A 17,599-nucleotide genomic window follows, 5' to 3' on the forward strand; every position below is an offset into this window, starting at 1 on the left:
TAATGGGAGGTGGCCCTGTTTCTGGCAAGTTCAAGCCTAGGAGGGTTTGTATTCTTCACTGGACAGCCTGGAAAATATCTTGGCTGAGCAGATCCTTTGGAATCTGCTGGACCCCAAGGGGTCCTTTTAGGTCTCAGAGTCAGCACCATCCTTAGAGAGCTACCCAAAGAATAAGAAGATGGCAAACACATACTCCTCCCTCTCCCTCAGCAGTGGTGCCCTTGAGGCACATGCTGGTATGACTATGTGATTAGTTTGACCGTGTGTGTGTGTGTGTGTGTGTGTGTGTGTGTGTGTGTTCTGTTTCTATGGCTCCAAGAGATCTGGTTAAGGAAGCAGAGGTGGACCCTGGGGCCTCTTGTAGACAACATAAATGCTCTCCCACCCTCCTGGGAAAGGAGGCTAAGCTCCATGTTTGTACCAGCCTCAGCCTGCCTTACTGTCTTCCAGGTGATGAAGTGTGTCCTGGAGGTCATCTCTGACTCGCTGTCCAAACCCAGCCCCATGCCTGTCAGTCCTGAGTGTCTGGAGACTCTCCAAGGAGGTAGGAGCCAGAACTGGAGGGACTGGGAGGCCAGGATGTGGGTGGGTGGCTCTTGGCAGGGTTAAGCATCCCACCCAGCAGTCATTGCTCCAGTGCTCTGATCTGTGCTGGAAGCTGGGGAGCACACATGAAGAGGTGACAGCTCCTGGGACTGATCCTGAGGCATGTAGACTCTCAGAGGGGACATATGCAGTTAACCATAGCCTGGACAGAATGAAGGGAACAGCAAGCCACAGACTGGGCATCCTGTGGACCAGGGTTCAGTGTGTTGTATTCCCAGCATTTGGAGTTCCGCTGACATCAGTAGCCATTCTCTGGATCTGGGACGAATCTGAGGGTGTTGAGTGGGCCTGAGAAAGACCACATCTTTCCACACTGGCGGTCCGGTTTGTCTACCACATGACAGCACTGATGATGGATAGGTAGAAAATGAGGAAGGATGCCAGGAGGAGCCGACAGGGCAGGCAGCACGGAGGAGAAGTATTTACACACACACTCACTGAGTCTGAGGGCCACAGCCCCTTCCTTGGGGGCTGTGCACAGAGTCAGCAGGCGACCTTTCTGCTGTAGTAGGGAGGTGATTTGGTGTCTTGGAAATGAGGAATTTCCGAAATGTTCTACCAAGATGCAGGCTTGCCACTGCCTCCCGGTGCTGAGTCTCCAGAGTAGATGCCTGAGCTCAGCAGAAAATGTCCACACTAACCTCTCCTGGGGCTGTCCGCTGGAAGCCACCGGTAACTGTGCTCTCTCCCTGCAGATGAGAGGGTCCTCTCCATCCTGCGACACCAGAATTTGCTGAAGGAACTCCAAGACTTGGCTCTCCAAGGTATTTTAGTACTGCACGCCATTCTGGGGGGAAGCCAGCAACAGAGCAGAAAGGTGGGGTCCTTCATGACACTTCACTCCATTGTCCAGACTGCTCAGAGAGGCTGAGCGATTTCCCCAAGGTCACACAGTGAATAGACCTTATTAAGAGCAGAAACCATTCTGGGGACACTCTTTGGCCTCTGGTAGGGCAGTCATCCAAAGAGGCCATATGGATTCCTCTCTGCAGGCCCAAAAGTGAACACACACAGAAAGAAGATTCTCGTTTCCCTGTGAATCTTTGCTCCATAGATAATAGGAGAGGCAAGGCCTTGCTTGTCCCAAAACACAGACCAGACTTGGACTGGAAGGGGACTTTTTCCAAGAGACTAAGAAAATCCAGACATGTTTCAGACAGGGTTTTGAGGCCGAGAGCTCACAGCACTGAGGGTATGTGAGTTGGGCAGTGGACCACCATGGAGAGTTAGGATCTTGTCACATCACCACCCCCCAGCCTCTTCCTGCCTTGAGGAGGAGTGAAGCACCCTCCCCGGAAACCTGGAGGGCCTGGGCTCTAGCTCTGCTTCTGCCCTGGCTGCCTCCTGAGGGAAGTAGCCATGCTTGTGGGGTAGGACTCAGTGCCTCGTGCATGAATCTGTCTGTCACCTTTGTAAACTCAAACCAAGTCCACCCTGAGGCCTTTAGGGCAGCGCAAGCCATATGTGGAAATGGAGAGAGATTTGGGTGAAAAGTGAACAAAAATTAGCCCTAGTGGTGGCTCACGCCTTTAGTCCCAGCACTCAGGAGGCAGAGGCAGGCGGATCTCTGAGAGTTTGAAGCCAGCCTGGTCCAGGACAGTAGGGACTACACAGAGAAATCCTGTCTCAAAAGCAAACAAACAAACAAATAACCCTAGCAACCCTCCTTCCCTGATGTAGCTTGACCTTTTTCACTCACTTGCAGGTCTGTCCCATGGTTTCCTTTTCTGAGACAGGATCTCAGGTAGCCCAGGCTGACTTGAACCTTACTGTGTAACTCAGGATGTCCTTGAACTTCATATCCTCCAATCTTCCCCCTCCAGAGTGCTAGGATTCCAGGAGTGGGCTACCATGCTGGTTTATGTAGTGCTGTAGATGTAACCTAGGGCTTCATGCATGCTAAGGAAACATTCCACCAACTGAACAGTCCCAGCCCCAGAATCCATGCCTGGCATGCGGGGGATGGCAGCTGATGCTTCGGTAGTTAGAATCAATTTTGTCTCTTTGTTTTGAAGCAGGGTCTCACTGTGTAGCTCACGCTGCCCTTGCACGTGCAGTCCTGCCTCAGCCTTTGGAGTGCTGGGATTGCAAGCTTGTGCCACCACACCCGCCATGCCAGGTCATGCACAAGGTCCTACACATGAAGCATGACTCTTCCCTCAGGAGGTAGCCAGGGTTGAAGCAGGGCTGGAGCTCAGGCAGTCCAGGTCTCCAGGGTGGTGCTTTTTAATAAACCATTAGATATTTTAATTATAATTTTAAAATTAAATATTGGACGAATATTCCATTTAAAGAATTAAGTATTTCAATAGGCTGTTAGAGAGAAATGTGTCCTACTCTATAACCTTACACATATATATCTAAGAATAACCAGCGTCTGATACACACGGATGGGGTTGTTTTCCATCACGAGGGCACTGGATGTGTCTTCAGCCATCATGGCCATCACTCCATCCATCCCCTCTTGGATTCTGGATAAAATCCTTGCATGGGAACCTCGGCCTGGACATCTAGCATGAGTCTGTCTATTAAATGTCTGAACCTTGGGGAGCCCATGTTGTCCAAGGTCAGAGTGACATGGGCACGGCCAGGGTAGGCCTGGAGCCCATTACAGCTGGGTTGGGCAAACTTCCTAGCCTGCATTGATCCCACAGCTACAGAGCTGTGTCCTGATGCAGACACAGCTACAGGATACTCAGGGTGGCATCAGCAGCAGCAGCAGGGGCTATGTAGGCAAAGGGACTCTGGGCCATGGGGTAGGCACAGCCCTGGACTCAAAGGTAATCACAGCGCCCACCTTCTCTGGGGTCCAAACATGGGGCTCCAGAACACTGGGGGCTCTTGAATGAAGAGCACCCGTGGGGAGGCCAGGGCTGCTGTGGGGTTATGGGGTCCCGAGTTTCTCAGTGCTCCTGCTACCCTGGGGAACCTTCCATCACATTTGTGCCTTTATTGCTCTCAGAGGTACAGGAGCAGGTACTGAGTCAGAGTGTGTGGCCTGATGGGCAGACTCATCAGGGCTTGACCACATGGGACCTTCCCTTGTTCCCTCCCACCAGGTGCCAAGGAGCGGGCCCAGCAGCAGCCAGAGCAGCAGGAGCAGCCACAGCCACACAGCAGCTTCGAGGATGAGCTCTCAAAAGTGTCTGAGAGCCAGAGCTCTGAGGCCAAGCATGGAGGTCAGTGTGGCCGGCTAGGAGAGGTGGAGCCTGCAAGGAGAACAGTGGTCCCTAGGGGTCGCTGCTTCTTCAGAGCAGGAGACAGCTACCGTTCCCTTCCCTTGACATGGGGGGAACAGAGGCCTCCTTGCACAGGGTTCATATAACTGGGGATTTGAACCTGGCTCTGACTTATCCAAAGTCCCTGACTTGTCCCCACACCAGTCCCCTGCTCTAGAGGCAGTGGTAACGCTGGGCCAACCTCTTGGCCCTGCCATGCAGCCCCTGTCTCCTGCTACTGTCCTGGGACTTAGTTGAAGGTGTTGAAAGAGGGTCCAGAGAAGTAGGTTCTAAACACAAAATGCCCTGGGTCATCGGCCCTGAAGCTGAAGAGGTCATCCTTGAGCAGTGCCGTCCAGCTTCCTACCCTGGAAGTGCAGCAAACTAGAGACCTGGGATTTTTATGTCCAAAGTGGACAGAAAGGCCAGTTCCCAGCAGTTGGCCCATGGTCATCTTCTGAGCCAAATAGGGACACATACAGGTGTGTCAGGCACCCTCCACATCAGCTGTCACCCTGGTGGCTGCTTATCATGCTGCACAGACTCCCACATCGCGCTCCCATGGGAACCAGTGTCTAGATCACAGGGTGCTGAGAAGGGAAAGTGTAGTGTGTGTGTGTGTGTGTGTGTGTGTGTCTACAAAGCTACAGGCTTTAGTGCAAAGAGACCCTGAACTTGGCATCGGGAGGCATGAGCAAGGTGGGCCTCCAGAGTCTGAGGGATGACAGGTGTCCCACCTTCCTGAACATTGTTTTGGGTCCTGTGGACTGAGTACTCTGTTGACAGTAGCGTGTGCCTGGTGGCGTTTTGTTCAGCAGCTGTCAGTCCACAAACAGGAGGGATTTTCACTCTTAAAAGCCTGTCTTCAAGGAAACATCTCTCAGTGGAGCTTTGTAAGTACTAATCCCACAGCGCTCAAGACATGCAGGGAGTGTCTCGAACACAGAAAGGTTAAACAATTTGGCCAGATCGCACAGCAGTCAGCGCTGTCCTGGTTTACAGTTCAGGGCTCTATCTTCTGGGGTCATCTTAAATTATGTTAATTTTTATTTGGGGTTCTATTTTTGCTTTCAAATTACGCCCTGTTTTGAGAAGCAGAATGAAAGAAGCCCAATTCAATTGACCTCAGGTCAAGCTCCGAAATGAAATATGAAAGGCTGACCCTAACCCTTCTCCTAGGGTGGGCTTCCTGGAAGTTAAGACATCCCATGACAGACTTGAACTTGGCCTCAGGAGTCCCTGAGGGCAGCTGGGTGCTCAGCTTGACTCCCTGCTTTTGTATTCACAGATGCCACAGCAGAGGCTCCCCCTAAGGAAGCTGTAGAGAAGAGAGAGGGTTCTGACGAGGCACAACAGGATGGCTCTGAGACAGCCACTGAGGGACCCAGGCCTAAGGCCGTTCCAGAGCCTGGGCAGAAGTCCTCTATGACGGGGAACAGTGAGGCCCCTAGGGAGGACACAGCCACCAATACCCAGCTGCTGGCCAACCTCCCCAACCAAGAGCTTGCGGAGGACAGCGAGAGAGGCCTGGGCACCCGGCAGCAAGCTGGAAAAGCCAAGCCAGAGGAGGAAGAAGAGGAGGTTAGACAGAAGGCCGGGCCTGAAGAAGTCCCCACTGCAACATCCAGCTCCCGACCCGAATACGAGGAGATCCAGAAAGATGAGGGTATGTATGCTGACAGGACCTCAACCGATGTGTCTGGGAGAGGGGTGGCCTTATGCCACCTCCATAGCAACCCTGAAAGACGGGTGTCGTCTCCACCATCCAGGGAACATCAGGCTCGGAGAGCTTATGTAATTTGCCTAAGGCTACACAGCTAATTGGTGATCAAAGCTATGATTCCAGCTCCAGTTTGCCTGACTCCTAAATGAAGCAATGATCACCCTTCTGCACCTGGGAGGGAGGAGGGGAGGGGGGAGGGGCTTCGGGGAGGTGTGTGGAGAAGACAGGGTGAGGGTCAGTGAGGGGCTCTGCCAACTCACTTCCCGAAAAGCACAGTGTGAAGATTGCTCTGTGCTCCAGGCGGGGCTGCTATGGAGGGGCTGGCTGGATCCTCATTGGTGAGCTTGGCCTTAGAAGTGGCCACGCAGAGAATCTTGGGGAGTAGCAGGGTCTGGGGAAACTGCAGCCTTTCCTCACTCACTTCCTGTTCTTGCCACCCCCTGCTCCAGGTCAGTCGGAGTCTCAGGCAGTGGACGGAGGTAGAAAAACCCAGGTTTCTGAAGCTCTGCCACCCGAGGGGGAGCTGGGGCTCTCTCAGCAAGAGGAAACCGGGGAAGACACGGCAGGGGCCCCCCAAGGTCTCTTCCCAGGTGGGAAGAGCCAGGAGCTGGAGCGTAAGCAGGAGGAAGAGGAGCGGCTGTCCAGAGAATGGGGGGACAAGCGTTGGAGCAGGATGGACCAGTTGGCCAAGGAGCTGACAGCAGAGAAGCGGCTGCAGGGGGACGATGACCCTGACCGCTCCATGAAGCTCTCCTTCCGGGCCCGGGCCTACGGCTTCAGGGACCCCAGGCCTCAGCTGCGCCGGGGCTGGAGGCCATCTTCCCGAGAAGACAGTGTGGAGGCCCGAGGCGACTTTGAGGAAAAAAAGGAGGAGGAAGGCAGCGCCAACCGCAGAGCAGAGGTTGGTACAAGCCAAGGACAGCCACCCCAGCAGCCCCTGCCCCACTGAGGGGACATGGTTCCCTTAGCTGGGCCTGCAGAGGAACTCGGAAGGGCTTGGGTTGACAGCAGGTGCTCAATAGAGCTGCTGGGCCAGGTGGACAGAGGGAATGGGAATGGCTGGGGCCTGGAGGCCTCAGACCTGCCTCAGGGACACGGGATGGGGACATTGCCTCTGCTGGTGTGTAAGCTGGACATGGGAGTGATGGGGGCGAGGCCTGGTGCTTCGGATGGGGAGCTTGGCAGGACTGGCGTGGGGCCTTGCAAGGCACCTGCAGCCCTGGGAACTGGGAAGGGATGCTATGGGAAGGTCTGGTTGGTGGCCATGTCCTCCTGGTTCCCAGGCAACACAACTGCACCTCCTCCTGGGTTCAAACTCACAAATGGCCCACAATGGCATAACGGGGGCAGGGCTAGCTGGACCTTGATGAGCAGACAGGGAGGTACGGAGGTGCCGGTAAACTTGGTTTCACCTGGTCCTGGCTGTGCAACCTTGGGCAGTCACTGACCGTCTCAGAGTCTCATTCATTCCCCCATTTGAGAAATTCACCTCATTATCACCACAACACAACCTTCAAAACCCCTGATCTACACAAGGCCACTGGGGCAGGTGCAAGGGTGGTATGGGGACACGAGGAATGTGGCACGGGAGAGCTGGGCTTCTTGACAGGCAGGGTGCCTCCCGAGCTGGAGGAGGCCTTAGTGGGACCGGGCTAACCCAGTGCTCCAGAGGGAGCTGGGGTTCTATAGGGAGCCTGCTCTCCCCACAGGCCTGACCTCAAGGCTCTTTTCTGCCCACCCAGAAGCCTTCGTTAGGTCCCGCCCATCTGACCAGACGTAGGGTCCCGTTGACATCTGGGAGCAATAGGCTCCTCTTAGAAGCGGCCGTTGGCAGGAAGCATCTCTCCTAGTAGGTGGGGAAGAGTGAAATGAACTCCATTGTGTTCTTTGCCCCCAGCCCTGGTCCCAGAACAAGATGGGCGGTTTTAAGAGCCCCATTGCCCACCCATAAGAGCTTCTTCCCAGGTTACAGACAGGGTGAGATGGGGGGTCATGTTGTTAGAAACTTCAGCAGCACAGAACTCACACTCCATGGGCTACTCTAAGATAGGATCTAGAAGCCCTATTTCCAGGGCAGTCACTGTCAGTGTCCTGTGGACATTGCCTTGGCAGGGCAGTAAACTCCAGCCTTGGGGGCTCAGAGGAGGAGGCTCCTGCTTCCCATCTGTCCTGATCAGAGTGTGGGATATCCAAGGTTCAGGATCAATGTCAGAGCCCAGCCCTGAGCAGGTCCATGGTGACGATGCTCTGCCCATTGGTCCAGCAGGTTCAGAGCTGTAGGAGACAGATCAAGGCTGCACTAGGGGAGCCAGCACTGGTGTCCAGACTGAAGAATCATCCTAAAAGGAACCATATACCGTGAAGGAACAGGTTCCTACTGGCCCAGAGTCCCATAGGATGAAGTGAGGGCTGCATAAGAGGCCATGAGTGCCTTGGGTATAATGGTCCCCAAGCACCCCAGCATTGCTGGGTGGCATCATTGTGCCTGTGTTGAAAACTTGGGGCTCAGACGCAAAGCCACTTGTCTAAGACTAAGCTGCTAGCAAACAGCAGAGCCAGTTTGGTGCCATCCATGATTTCAACACGGTCTAGCCCCAATTGACCCTGTCTGTTCCCTCCTAGGACCAGGAGCTAGAGAGCCTGTCAGCCATCGAGGCAGAGCTGGAGAAGGTGGCTCACCAGCTGCAGGCATTGCGGCGGGGCTGAGGCACTGGCCGGTGGAGCCAGCCATGGCTTCGAGGCACCTGCGACCCTGGTCCCATGGCTTGAACGCTGCTCCTAGTAGGGAGGCTGCCTCGAGCCACCAGAGCCCTGGTTGCCCTCTTGCCTCTCACTCCCTGTTTTCAGCCCCTGCCCTGGACACTTCTGCAGGACAGCCCTGACTATCAACACAGATACCTTCTCTGAACACAGGCAGCTTTCTAGAAGTTTCTCTTCCACCTTACCCATGGGGCACAACGGCAATAACTTCTGACATTTGGGTGAAAGTCAAGAACTCCTGATTATAAGATATTCTAGATAAAATTCATAGAAGGAAGAATAAACCTGCTTTGGGCTCCTTCCTTTTCTTTGACTTATTTTTTTATCCTGTTCCACTCAGAGTTGGGTAGGACTGGGTAGGTTTCTGTGCTGGGCCATTTACGGGGCAGGTGACTGTATCACTGGCCCTCGGTTTCATCTGTAGATGGAGGTGCTGAACTGCCCAGGGTGGGGTATGGAGATGACCATCACCATCTCCCGGCCATGCCTGAGCTAGGCAGTTTCTGCTGAGATCATCCTTCAGGACTGTCCTGTAGATACCTTGGTGCTAGGTAGAGGTTGAAAGACCCCAGGATAATGCCTCCCACTGGCCATAGGCACCTCGTCGGTGTTGGACTCCCCACCATGGCTATTGTGCTGCCCAAGGCCACAGTGCCCACAACCACAGGTCTGGGACCATGGGGTGTCTGCGGTATGGGGCAGGGACAGCTTATTAGAAAACAATAGGTCTTAGTTACAGTTTTGAGAATAGGGAAACAGGCAGGAAAGATGAAGTGGCACATTGAAATCACAGGTAGAGCCCGCACACCAGACTTTTAGGCATGGGACTTTTTACAGGTTCTGTAATCATGCCAGGCTGGGATGTGGTACTGGACCCATGGATGCTGGCTACTAGGGCCAATCATTCAGTCACTCATCAAACATTTGTATGCGGCCTCGTACGCCTGCACACAAAACCTGGGATGAAACCCTGGCTTTGGAAACGCGCTGCCTCATGGGGTGCGTCAGACCCTCCTACACTCAATGCAGCCTCTGATTGGGCTTGTGGGTGGCTCTGCCGCCGCCAGCTTCAGGTGGGAGCGGTATCTCTTCAAGTTCTCCTCCTGTGCACCCCAGCTAAAAGCCAGCTGGAGAGGGACTCCCAGGGGTGAACACACAGGGACTGGGCTTAGCCTCAGCAATGCATGCGTGAGGTTCTCCTGCTAGGGAAAGCAAGAGCCTGCGCATTGTGACTGAGGGACAAGGACATCGCTGTTACCCCAGGCAGAGCCAACTCTAGAGCTCCAGCTGGTATGTGAGAGCCAGGTCCCAAGGGTCCAAACCCTGCCTTGACCCACCCATTCACTACCTAGAGTACTTGGCCGACCTTTCTGGCCCTCCCAAGCCAATACGGCAATATTGGTTTTTGTGGTAAGGCCTGACTGTGTCAGACAGCACAGACCAAAAACTTCTACAGCAGTGCGAGACGCAGTAGGACAGAGGTGGGAGGTCTTAGCCTGAATTTTTCAAGTGAAGCCTAGCTTCTCGGTGCTACCATAGTCTGCACCTGAGGCGGAGGGACACCGTGCACCTGAGGTAAGGACACTTCTGAGACATGGTTTCCCTCAGCCTTATACACCTCGGGACAGTTATGTAGCGACACAAACTCCCACTAGACTACCAGACACCAAACACATTCACCTTCAAGACTAAGTGGTATCAGGACACAGGGACACCTTGTCACCAAAGGCCCCAAGTGCTGTCATAGCACAAGCAAAGGCAGAGCCTGGGCAGGATCCGACGGACAGAGTATGGCTTTGTAGACAGCACAGGTTGAAGTGTATTTGGTATACAGATGTGTCTAACATACATGGGGAGGGGCAGGACAAGCAGGAGCCATCACAAAGCTTAGGCGTGGACACTGCTTAGCTCCTCAGGTAGGACGGCTCTACATAACCTTGGGTGAGTGGTCTATGCCGGGAGCGTCAGGAAGCTATCACCTCATGTCCTGCAGGGGCCTCTCCAAGATGCCAAGCCCCTTTAGACCGGGGAATAAGAGAAGACTCAACCATTTCTGAAAAAGACTGTATTTGGGGAGGAAGCTCCTAGTCACAAACTGAGGGAAGAGGACCCACACAGGAGGGGCCATACTGCCATGGTAGTCAGTCGTCCGTACAGAGCCCTGGCACTGGCCTGGCAAAGAAAAGGGGTTGAGGCATAGGCCTTTACCATGCGGGGAGAGGCCTTGGAGCCATCATCTGAGTTATACTTGGCTGGGCAGTGCAGCCATAGTAGGCCAATCTCAATTGGGGCCCCAACCCCAGAAGTTCCCACTGGATGAGGCAGGCTCTTTCAGACCAGCTAGAGGGCTCTGATGTGACAGGGGCAATGGGCCACAAGTTGGGGTGGGGGATGCTGTAGGGATCCCACTGGTTAAGTGACTGACTTACAGGGGATATAAAAAGCCAGGCAACCCCTCCCAGGACATCAGCAAGGCTACCCAGTGTGCAAAGATGGGCCAGCCTTCAGGTCAGAACGAGTGTCCTCTTGTCCCTTGTAATGCCTGCCCAACAGACTACTTGCTTGTCCCAGCTGTTAAAAACTCAAGCTTCTTGCTGTGGCCAAAAAAAAAAAAAAAAGTGTGTGTGTAGATGGGCACCTGTAAATTATTTCCTTGGCTAGGCTCGAAGCCTGCAAGACCCAGTGATCCCCATCTCTAAAAGCATACTCTTGAGTTGGAGTTGTAGAGTGCTGGATGCCTGGCTGCTTACACAGGTGCTGAGCTCTGAACTCCAGTAGTCATGATGGCATAGCAAGCAAGCACTCTCAACCACGGAGCCCTCTGTTCAGAGCCCCCATCCACCTACTGGCCTTTTGACTTGCTGTGAAGCCTACTTAGCAGCCTCAGAGAGGCTCACTCAGGGTGTTTCCCTCCACTGATGGGGCTCATGGGGCTGGCCCCCTAGCTAATCTGAGGATTGAGTGGGTCCAATTCTGCAGGCTAGCTAGCCTACCCACAGTACGAGGCAAACTTAGACACTTCTGTGATACCAACAATGACCTAGACCCAGAGCAGACCCCACTCACCTCCCTTGGTGAGGACAGTCAACAGCAGATAGTGCCTTGAGCTGTCACGTTTGTGGAAGTCCCATTTCTGTAGCATTATCTGCAAGAATCTCCCGTTTCTACTTCTGGAGAAGTGCAACTGCCCCCAGGACCCACATGCGGAAAATGCCACATTGACAGGTGGCAGTTACTTGATACCTGGGTCTGGTTGCTACCGTGTGTGACCCTGGGGAGGAAGGAGCTCCAGGGCATGGGACACCTACCCACACCCTGCCTGTTGACAAGGCAGAGGCTGGGAATTCTATTCTGAAAAGCCAGTGTTGTCTTCCTTTAATGACTGGGACGACGTATGAAATGTAGTTTGATCTCAGTAGTTTATTCTGGAGACAAAGCAGTGTGAGAGCTGGCCACACTTCCCACCCCATGTTCAGGGGCAGGCCAGGGAAGGTGACATAAAGACATCATCAGGTTCAACACTCAGGTCCTGTAAACGTGGTTAGTCCTGGGGTTCTGTTTCCAAGGAAGCCAACCAGCCCCTCCTTGCCCAAAGGATGCCTCACCAGGGCCCTACTTAGTGTGGCCTCCCCAGGGCTGCTCAGTGCGTCCTCTAGTGTCCTCCATCTTATCGGAACTAAGGGCAATCCAAAGGCCTAGTTCTCTTTACAAAAAGAGCTGATATCTCAAAACACAAGATCACCCTTGGGGGTCCTGGGCTGCTCATCCAAGGCTACCCCGGTGTCCTTTCCTGTGGGCTTTGGGGCCAGTGGGTGGCCTGCCAGCTGCTGTGGGGACAGAGTGAGTCTGAAGTGGTGCCTTGGTGGCTTGCCTAGTGCTTGGTGCAAGGGACTTGCCATGAGCACAGCAGGGCTGTACTGGGAGGGGCTGGTGTGTGTGTGTACAGGAGCAGCCCTATCAGCAGTCTCCTCTCAACTGAAAAGAGGTACCCAGACAATGGCACGGAGAAGCAGGCATTCCTGTGGGCTAGTTCAGCTCTTCAGTTCTCTGTCTCAGGAGCCACCCTGAAGAGATGAGGAGGTGTGGAGGCCTTAAGACTCATGGAATGATTTGTTCAAAGTCCCAGCACAAATCCTGGACCCTGACAGACACCTGGACTCCTAGCCAGGTGACCTCTCTCTTGGGTCCCAGTGAGCAGTAGAGACAGGGTTGAGAGCACAGTGGCTTGGTGTATCCCATGTCGCCAGGGAAGACTGGCGACAGCTAGCTGGGGGCTTTCAGCTCTGCCCACAGGAAGCTTCTTTCCCCTTCCCACAACTCAGACCCCCAGTATATAGCTCCCAAGGGGTCAACTGCCTCCCTGGCTTTGGAGAAGGGTCAGCTGCACAGGGGCAAGGATTAGCTTTGGAGGAGACCACATCTGGGAAAAGAGGGACGATGAGGTCTGGGTGTGGGCAGATGTGGAACAGGGGGAATGGGGAAAACATTTGTCCTTTCGCCTGCTGAGCTGCAACAGCCTGGCCAGATGTGTGCCTCCTTCCAAGGTGCCCGGAAGCCTGGCCCACAGCAGCCATGAAGACAGACAGACATGCACACACACACTTGCATGACAACCACACATACATGCACACACCCCACTTCACATTCAGACCTAGTGTTGAGAACACAAGCGTGTGTAAACTCAGTGAGGAGACCTGCACAGCAGGAGTCAGGCGGCATCCTTGAGGCTGGACCACTCGGTGTTCTGCTCCGTCTCCCCCCCTCCCCTCATTCCGATCCTAACATCAGAAGATCAGGTAAAAAATTAAAACAGAGAAGCATCAGATCACTGGGAATTCTTAGTAGTGTTCCCGTTTGGAGCTGTTGGCCCAGTGGGTGTGTTCCACGCTCTGCACCGCCCCTCTGGGTCCTGGGCTCTGTGGCTACTGTGAGGAGGCCTTGGTGGCCAGGGAGGCCACACAATGCTGCTGGAAGCTGGGTGACACACCAGTGGTGCAGCCAAGTCTCTGATGCGGCAGCTTGGCAGAGCCACCGGCGCCCAAGTTGCCTGCTTCGGCCTCAGTCTTCCAGGGTGTGTCTTGGCCCTTCATGCTGCTGCAGCAGCCGGGGCTGGCACTGCATGTCCGCTCACCAGCCAGGCTGCCCGCCTGTTCCGCCAGAAGCCTGCTGTGCCTCAGTGGGGCCACTTCCTCCGTGGCAGCTCCGCCTGTGCTCTGGCCTTGCAGGACTGTGGCAATGTGGTTCAGGAGGTCAGTAAAAAATTCGCTCACACCCTCATAGCCTGGAGATGGAGAGACAGAAGGTACTGGGCATTAGCCAGGGAATATGAGAGGGGAAAGAAGCAGAAATAACGGGCTCCTGGGACTTGGGGAGGCACTTTATGTATCGAAGGGTGGGAGTCACTGAGCCTGGTGCAATGGTCCACGCCTAGACGCCTTGACCGTTGTCTGTTCCCCGAGTTTGGGAAGTCCCACAGCTCCAGCTGATAGAGACGGAGACGAATCTTGTTTTTGTTGGGCACTGCCCTGGCTCACCCACTGCCTCAGTTTGGGTAAGTAGCGCACTTTCCAAAGTCCATGTGTTTTAAACATTTGTCCTCGGCTTAAGGAGCTGCTGGGAGGTCGTGGGAGAGCCTGCTAAGGAGACTGGTCATTTCAGAAGTGCCTTCTCTCCTATCAGGTAACCAGCTCCAAACAATGGGGTGAAATCATCAAAGACTGAAACTTTCAAAACCTAACTAACCAAAATAACCTTTCCTCTTGGAGCTGATGTCTTAGGTATTTTGTTATAGTAACGGAAAAGCGAGGACCGGAACCACCCAACACTGACAAGATGCAGTCAGAGATGGCCATGCCAAGTGTATTTTTCGTGTGTTTACTGACAAACTGAGTCTGGCCTCAGAGCTGGGCTCTGGCCACTGCATCCTATCTTGAGCTTCAGCTCTCACCAGCTCTCACAGTGCAGGCGTCTGTGAGTGCCACAGAAGGGTTAGACCTGGGTGTGCCCGACCCAGCAGCCAAATCTGTTCCCTCCCTCTCACTCCAAAACACCTTCAGGGTTGCTATCTGTGCCCCAGGCTCTGAGGATCAGCACCTAGAAACAGACTGCCAAGGCCACCATCTCTGGCATAAAAACTTCTGTTAACCACCCGGAGTGGGGGGGGGGGGGAGAACATTTTCATACACACACTTACGTGCACACGTGTGCGCATACACACATACATATGCACACATTCACACACCCAATGCTTGCACACACCCGGCAGATGCAAATGCTGACAGAGTTCCCAGGAATTACCCAGATTCAGGGTAAGGATGTGTTGACTCCCAACAAACTACTTCCAAAGAGATGTGACGTGAGACCCGCTTGGAGTGATGTGCCTAGATTAGAACTAGTAAGCGGCTTACAGAATGCCTCAGGGGGGAGGGGTGCCTCCACCACAGAAGCTATGACCACCATACCATAGTGTAAACCAAGTGAGTGCCAAGAGGTTAACGAAACCCTAGCTTGTGCTCAGGTGATATTCACGCTGCTGGCACAAGCTGAGGTAGCACTATTCGGGGGCCTGGCCACTGTGATTCTGAGGAAGCCTGAAGCAAGGACACTCAATGGTAAAGCTGTCGAAGGGGCTGGTAAGCAATACACCACTGCAAATGTTAATGCCATCTTCACAACTCTGTCTCCAGGGTATGAGGGACTGCCAACCATGGTGGGAAGATGGCGACGGCGCTACGCTGGTATTCTCAGGGTGTCAGAGTGCTAACCACTGGGCTGTGAGCTTCATGTTCCTTGGCTCACTGCCCATGCTCCTCAGCCCATCTGAGGACTTGGAGGCTTTGTGAGGGCCCAGGTCATACAGCTCCTACATGACATGACCAGATCCTCTGATGCTGTCTATGGTTTTAATACATAGTACCATGAGGTCTCGTACTGAGGGGTCCCACTGTGGGATCCAACATCCTGCTAGCCCTGGTATGAGGGTGCAGGGCAGGACAGACATGGGTCTAGGTATGATGCAGGGAGAGAAGGAGTAGCAGGACCCAGTCAGGTTGCTAAGAAACCGAGGAGGCTGCTCCCTAGTAACCACTGTGCTTCTGCTCCCAGATGAGGCCCAGGGGACCAGGTAGAGTAGAGCAGAGTACAAGGGGAAACTTCCCGGAGTATAACAGAGTCACCTCCTTGGGGGCCTGTGGTAAACAGGCTGAGGTAGGTTGGTGATTAACTGCCTGTGAGATTAAAACTAGCAGGGCAGGGTGCCAGCTCCATGCCCAACACCATGCAAACCCATTTGTCTGAAGCATGGGAAATGCTCGCATTTGTACAGAAGCAAAAGTCGGGGCTAAAGTAATGTTGCCTAAACCATCGCAGACTGAAGAAGTGGGCTAAGATGGGAACCCTGGAGTTCTTAGACATCAAGGGCCTTGGAGTCAGTGTAAAGCCTCTGAACTAGTCCCGTGGGGACTGGCACCATGGAGAAAGTCCTTTAGCTCCCAGCATCACCTCTCGTGGGCAAGCAGAGATCACCCAGAACATGGCAGGGTCAGTAGCCCAGGGTGCTTCTGCCTCTCAGGCTTATAGCTCTCCAAAGCTGGTGCTTTGGTATAGCTTCCTACTCCAGTGTCCCTCAGGCTTCCCAACTAGCAGTAGGACCAAGCCCCTACCTCTGCTGTGGCTCGATACCACAGATAGTGCACCAAGTCACCTCCCAGACACCAGCTCCTCTCTCCCTGAGGCCCCTGGGACAATTGGGCCCTTAGGCCATCCCTCAGCATCAGGCTCACCTGCTTTGGCTCTTGGCTCCCCTGGTTCACACTGGCTCTCGGTGACTGTCTCCCTGCCCATCACTAGTGAGGAGTGTCTGTCCCTCCTCCCAAGGCTTTCTCGGTGGCCTTCAACCCATCAGTGGGCTGAGTGTGCTCTTATCTTCATCTTTATGACATCCCTGACACAGCAAGCCGCTCACTCTACACTCAAGCTGACTTCAAAGGTCCCACCACCTGCACCTGGGGCTTGGGAAACTCAATGGGCTGGGCCTGAACGTGCTGAGTGGACACAGGCCTCTGACCTTGTCTGGTCCCAGGTCACCCCTACTGGTACCCAAGCTGTCAGTGTCAGTTCCTTCCCTTCGCTGAACTCTCTCTGGTACCCATACATGACGGAGCAGCCACCAGCTGCTCTACCCTCCATCCCCGTCTTCCTCCCGGCTGTGATATCATCCCCTGGCAGATGTCAACTGAATGACAAAACGGGTTGTGGGCTCCTTGGGGTCCCTAGTTTCCTGCTGTGAACTGTGATGCCACAGAATGGCTCATGTACTCTCGGAGGGGTTAAAGGGATAGAAGCATTGAGTATCCAAGATGCCTGGGGCCCGGCGAGGTGGCTTCTTGGCCACTCAGGCCGCTAGGCAGCTTGCTATTCCTCCACATCAAGAAAATGAAGACCAGCCAGGAACACTACATTCTCAGCTACCGAGGAGGCTGGAGGGCGGGAGTGGCTATGAGCTGAGAGCTTAGGGCCAGCCTGAGGCAGGGTTACCTGTGTCTGGGAAGTACGCCCTGTTCTGGGGCCGTGGAGACCCAAAGCTAGACTCTCTTTTTCACCTGATCCTCCACTCCACCCCAGGGTTCTGGGACACGCTCTTGTTATGTAGTCCCTAGATGGCTTTAAACTCATGGCGATCCTCCTGCCTTAGCTTCCCAAGTGCTGGCAGGCTTCTACACTTCTCAACTGCAGTGCTAACGCACAGACCACTGGTCTTAGGGACTCCAGGGCACGCACTGAGTTTGTGCGTGCTGGCTGTGGTGTTATACCTGCTCTTCCTGCCAGTCCAATGTATCTAGACAGGGATCGGTTGCTGGCATTCCCCAGGGCCTCTGACTGAGAGGAGACTGAGGGATACTCAGCGGAGTGAGGTTCCAAGCCGGAGCTTCTTGAGGCTCTGAACGGGAGCAGGGAGGGGATGTAGTGTGGGGGTCTCTGCGGCAGGGGGCACTAGAGTGGGGAATGCTGTGTGACTTCAGAAGAATGCTTCCACTGGAGGGGCCTTGGTTTCCCCACCTGTGAACAATAGGGGGTTGAGTCTTTTCCAACTTTTAGCCCTTTGGTCTAGGGGGGCCAATAATGGGATGAATTGATAGGAGGGGGCTAAGGCTGATAGCAGGGTCAAAGATGGGGCTGTGGGGTGCTAAGGTATCTCCCCACAGCTAGGAGCCTGGGGCTTTACTGCTCTCTACATCTTAAGAAAAGAGACTGCAAGGAGACAGCACTTGCCCTAGACCCCAGAACGAGGAGG

The 17,599-nt window shown here is 54.2% G+C and overlaps 2 protein-coding genes across 3 annotated transcripts in view; one reads left to right on the forward strand and one right to left on the reverse strand.

Moving 5' to 3' along the window:
* Positions 1-359: 359 nt before the first annotated feature.
* On the forward strand, positions 360-8,262 carry Chga (chromogranin A). Its single transcript, XM_051196507.1, has 6 exons — positions 360-544; positions 1,302-1,370; positions 3,666-3,785; positions 5,113-5,490; positions 5,997-6,448; positions 8,170-8,262. Exons 1-6 carry the CDS (start codon positions 412-414, stop codon positions 8,251-8,253), a joined length of 1,236 nt encoding a protein of 411 aa, XP_051052464.1. The 5' UTR covers positions 360-411; the 3' UTR covers positions 8,254-8,262.
* Positions 8,263-11,707: 3,445 nt separating this feature from the next.
* Positions 11,708-17,599, reverse strand: part of Itpk1 (inositol-tetrakisphosphate 1-kinase) — a 130,570-nt gene continuing 124,678 nt past the window's right edge. For both annotated transcript variants that reach the window (XM_051196508.1, XM_051196509.1), the window contains one exon: positions 11,708-13,588. In XM_051196508.1, the coding sequence (XP_051052465.1) occupies positions 13,230-13,588 (359 nt within the window). In that variant the 3' untranslated portion in view covers positions 11,708-13,229. The remainder of the gene's footprint in view (positions 13,589-17,599) is intronic.

The sequence above is a fragment of the Phodopus roborovskii genome, unplaced genomic scaffold, assembly GCF_943737965.1.
Source record: "Phodopus roborovskii unplaced genomic scaffold, PHOROB, whole genome shotgun sequence".
Classification (NCBI taxonomy): domain Eukaryota; kingdom Metazoa; phylum Chordata; class Mammalia; order Rodentia; family Cricetidae; genus Phodopus; species Phodopus roborovskii.